We start from the raw sequence: 5,000 nt of genomic DNA on the forward strand, positions 1-5,000 counted from the left end.
AAGAACCAGTGGAGAACATGAATGGCTGAGGGAGGGGTTGGCGGAGAAGTAGAGGGGAGTGAAAGGTGAAGGAACTGGGAAAGGGTGCGAATAAGATATGTACAAGGAGGAATACTGTAGGATATGAGGCAGGGTTGGGATAGGACGGAGGCAGGATGGGATAAGGATAAAGGCAAGGTAGAACATGTAGGGGAAGGAAATAAAGGACGAAGAAAGGATGAAGTAGGGAAAGAGAAGAGAGGGCGAATGGGAGTACGAGAGGGAGGGCAGGGGAAAGGAGGGGGTCTGGAGATGGTTCTTGTCCGATGTAGGGAGGCTGGTTTCGCAAAACGGAAATTTCCTTTTAAAGTATCTTTAAAACTGACATATAATTCTTTCGTGTTATGTTTCTGGTTGTGTCAGGGAAGATTAACACACAATACTGTCTTCCTTTTATTGCCATAATTTTATCTAAATGCACACACCCTTAAACATGACACCGTTCATCATGGTAGTACCTGTGTTTCATTACAGCAGTGTTTGCTAAAATGTAATTTCGTCATGGCAAATACACTCATGCCGCGGCGCCATCACTTGGCTTAATTAGAGCTCGTGTGGCTTTGTTGATAGTTTTCGAAGCACTCCTCCTTGCCACAGAGTGAACGAGCAAGTGCGTCTTGAGGTTGCAGTTCCTGGCGGAGCGGAATGGACAGTAGGGGCAGGTGAAGGGCTTCTCTCCTGTGTGTGTCCGGATGTGTCGCTGAAGCAAAGATGGAGTAAGGAAGGTGTAGGAGCAGAAAGGACATCTGTGGTTGTAGGCAGCGCTGCTGGCTCTGCGCTGACACGCCTGAAGATCGTCCGGTAGCGTTCGTACCTGTTGGGGATGTGGACTTCAGAGTCATTTCCACACGAACAAAATTTGAATATGGACACTGAATTCTGCAGGCAAAAACCGTGACTCCCTTGATCAATGGAGACGCCGCGGAAATCGGGATGATGGAAGTGAGTCCAATGTTGAGAGAATAAAAGAAGAGAGAAGGACGAAAGGAGAAAGGCAAACAGGTACACAGGGAAAGAGATAAGGAGATAGACGTATAAATAGATAAGAGAGCGTGAGAGCAACAAAGGCTAAAATAGAGAAAGAGATAGACAGACAGAAAGAGTGAAGACAAAGACTGAAAGAGAGAGAGAAACAGACTGACTACAAACAGTGAGCACCTGTGCCCGTCGAGGCCGACATACACGGCCCCGATACAAGATCCAGAGGTCCTTCAAGACCATCCCTTGCAAGTAGCAAGACATCCACGCACACTCATGGCTGTTACGGGATGCCGTCTCGAGGTCCAGACTTATATAGGCGACGCCCCTGACCCCTGACCTCGGGCCTGACCACTACCGGTACAACGCTAACATTGACTCCCATACTTGCCAGTTGTAAGTCTTTTAATAAATATTATTACGCAGATTATTTCCCTCAATTGAAACAGATTCCTATTTATTCCTGTGACATTTTATTTGAACATGAAAATTCCTTTAATCATTGATTATCATTTTATGTGTATATGTTCGGTATGTACATTCCCTTATTTCACAGGACAATGACTCTCAAAACTTCCGAGTTGTCGGCTAATGGGAGAAAATGCAGCCCTAACTATGTAAATAATGAGCTCTTGCAATTTTGCTTTCATTTAAAAGTTGGCGATGGGAATGGTTCCTGTAAGAGATAAAGCTCAATATTAATTACCAATAGTTGACTAAATTATGAAAACCTCAGGATAATAAAAATGTGTAATATTTTTATAATATATTCAATACATAATAAAGGGTGTACATCATCATATCAAACATGCTACAGATTCATTGAGCAGATTTTTCACTTAGATTTTCTTTCTTGCAGTTATTAATTACTGAATGAATATTACCTTGTTCCTCTGTTATTACACAAGGTGTTGTACTCAAATTACCTGCTGTATTACTAGCTCTTCGCGTGGGTATAAAAGTGTCTCTTTAAACTACTTGATCGACTGAACTTTGCAGAACAATTTGAACATTTGAACGGTTTTTCACCTGTGTGTGTGTCAAGGTGATACTTCAGGTGGATCTTCTGGGCGAAACGCGAAGGGCAGTGTGGACACGTGAAGGGCTTCTCCCCTGTATGAACGCGCTTGTGGACCTTCAGATTACTTTCAAAAGACGTGCTAAATGAACATTGCAAACAGGAATAAGGTTTTTCTCCAGTATGGGTTCGCAGGTGCGCTGCAAGCTTTGACTTCGATATGGCGCGGTACGGACACTGAGCGCACGAGTAGGGTCGACCACCCTTGTGAGGGACTGCATGCGCCAAGACAAGATTTTCGTCAGTGTTATTATAAGCATAGTCGGGACTGTGATGTAAGCTGGTGGTAGAGAAGAGCCTCCTCTCGCCCGCCGAGTGAAGTCCCTCTGGTGTTCCGAGACTCCCCGTGGTGCCCGCCTGCAAGGGAGGCTCCGCTTTAAAACAATCGTTACAAGGACTGAGTTAATAAGGTTGAATTTGCAAAGCGCGAAGCATTACTACAATTCATCAAAAGATTCGTCACGTGTGTAAAACTGGTGTAGATAAATTCCGCACTCTCAATCTGGTACTCTGAAAATTCCCACATGCTTGACAAATTTTAAGATACGGAAGGAAATTGTATCAATTGTAACATATCTCCTACTTTTAGGACTGTACGTTGTGGCCCGATAATGCATTTGTTTAGGGAGGAATATTGTACACAAAATAATTGCCTTTGTAATTATCCAAATGTTGCCGTCAGAGGAATACCATATCCATATATGCATCACAACGGTTCAGAATGAACAAAGGATTCAACGCTACCATAGTTCTATCCTGTACTTGCTTTTACTTGTCCTCAAAAATATTGGTTACTTGGAAATTAGCACCAGAAAACCGATGCGTTTCCGTGTACATGGTACCACACACACACACACACACACACACACACACACACACACACACACACACACACACACACACACACACACACACACACACACACACACACACACACACACACATACACATACACATACACATACACATACACATACATACATACACACACACACAAACACACAAACACACAAACACACACACACACACACACACAGACCGGCTTAAACTTACTTACAATTGCCCTTGAAATTGAACTTGCACTTGCACATGGATACAAGTATATAAGTATACATACACACACACACACACACACACACACACACACACACACACATATATATATATAATATATATATATATATATATATATATATATATATATATATATATATATATATATATATATATATATATATATATATATATATATAATGTACAGACACACACACACACACACAGGTGTACACGAATGGAAATTTTGGTATATCTCGCCCTACAGCAGTTGTAGTACATCCCAATTGTCGAGTTAGCTCACGTTACCAGCCAAAGTCCGACCCCGACTAACATTCAATTTTTCCTTTGCTCTTTCTTAGACTAAAATTGCCCAGAACATTGATTCGGGTCAATGGCAACTACATAAACTACAGTTCCTGAATTTAAAAAAATCCTATACTGCATTATAAATACAACTAATTTGCATGGTGATGATACAGCCCAATGACAGCACAATGGCTAAGGCAACCCCTACGCAACTGGTAACAGTTATAGCAATACTCTTCTATTCATTCACATGCTATCTTTAATGTTATCATTGCAATTATCATATTCATGATTCTCATACGCATCTTATTACAACTGCTATTGTCATTACCGTAATTTTAAAAGTATTGGGAAGAATAATGAATAATAAAGCTGTAGTAATAATGATGTCTAATAACAATAACCCTAACAATACCAATCACTGAAATATTGATAGCACAAATAATAGCAAACAATAATTGATTTGTAATAATGATAATGATAAATACAATCAGTGCTGTATAAATATGCAAAAAAATTGTAATAGCGATAACAATTACATTGACACAGTAACAAGAGCGATAGTAAAAATGTATTCATGATAGGAATTTTTATTCTGTTATGCCCTTTTCCCTGCAACAGCACCTAGGTTTGTGTCACAGACATAACAGGAGCTCGCAGCAACTGTGGTCCGAGACTGTACCTTTCCACGACTCAGTGAATGTGAACCAATGTAAGTGATTACCCAGTAATGCAATTACCCTGCTCTATAGAAGTAGCTGTTGCAAAAGAGCTCTGAATGTTGACGTAGAGTGCGGTCACATGTCTTAGAATGGTCATCCTATATGTTCACTATTTTAATGTCTTTACTAAAATCTACAATCAACTACTTCCCGTCTGTCTTCTCCAATCTGCCTCCTATCCGCTTCATTGACCTAGCCTGTTACTTCTCTCCTTTCCCATGTGGGCTGGGTGGTAACTGGTCTGTACTACGACTTTGTGTGCAAGACTGTATATACACGCACACACAGATATACACACAAGCAATACATATACACATCCAGACCATACACAATTATTGATGCGCGTTCTCCAACACAAACAAACAAGGTCATTGAAACTACGTGCATATTTACATCAATTTCAATAACATGAAAATTTTAAGTGGAAATTTCACCCACCAATATCTTAGCTAAAATGTTTTTTCACCAGATTATTTCCTATAAATCACTGAGAGCGTCTCTTCGCTTTCCTTTATAGATTATCTTAGACGTATACGTACTTTACATACCAGTTCACAAAACAATGGTCAAGAAAAATGTTTGATCTTAGTTCTCCATTCCCTTGTACTGTTCAAATTTGGATATTTGCCTCTGAGCAAACATGCTGTTTCAGAAGCCGTTTGTGTGCAAAGCGAGCTGGGCAGCGCTGACAAGAGTAAGGTCGTTTTTCAGTATGAGTTTTTACATGCCTATGAAGGCTGCTGTTATTGGCACAACGGAAGGAGCACAACGGGCAAGAATACGGCTTTTCTCCGGTGTGAATATGCATGTGGTCTTTAAGA

The 5,000-nt window shown here is 40.7% G+C and overlaps 1 protein-coding gene across 1 annotated transcript in view; it reads right to left on the bottom strand.

Annotated features, from left to right (window-relative positions):
• Nucleotides 1-1,770: 1,770 nt before the first annotated feature.
• LOC113802483 (zinc finger and SCAN domain-containing protein 2) overlaps nt 1,771-5,000 on the bottom strand; it is a 52,286-nt gene continuing 49,056 nt past the window's right edge. The window contains exons 6-8 of the mRNA XM_070143343.1: nt 4,794-5,000; nt 4,198-4,277; nt 1,771-2,469 (exon numbers count right to left, since the gene is read on the bottom strand). The exon at nt 4,794-5,000 is cut by the window's right edge and continues 320 nt beyond it. Of these exons, the coding sequence (XP_069999444.1) occupies nt 1,955-2,469; nt 4,198-4,277; nt 4,794-5,000 (802 nt within the window). The 3' untranslated portion in view covers nt 1,771-1,954. The remainder of the gene's footprint in view (nt 2,470-4,197; nt 4,278-4,793) is intronic.

Source organism: Penaeus vannamei, chromosome 30, assembly GCF_042767895.1.
Source record: "Penaeus vannamei isolate JL-2024 chromosome 30, ASM4276789v1, whole genome shotgun sequence".
In the NCBI taxonomy this organism is placed as follows: domain Eukaryota; kingdom Metazoa; phylum Arthropoda; class Malacostraca; order Decapoda; family Penaeidae; genus Penaeus; species Penaeus vannamei.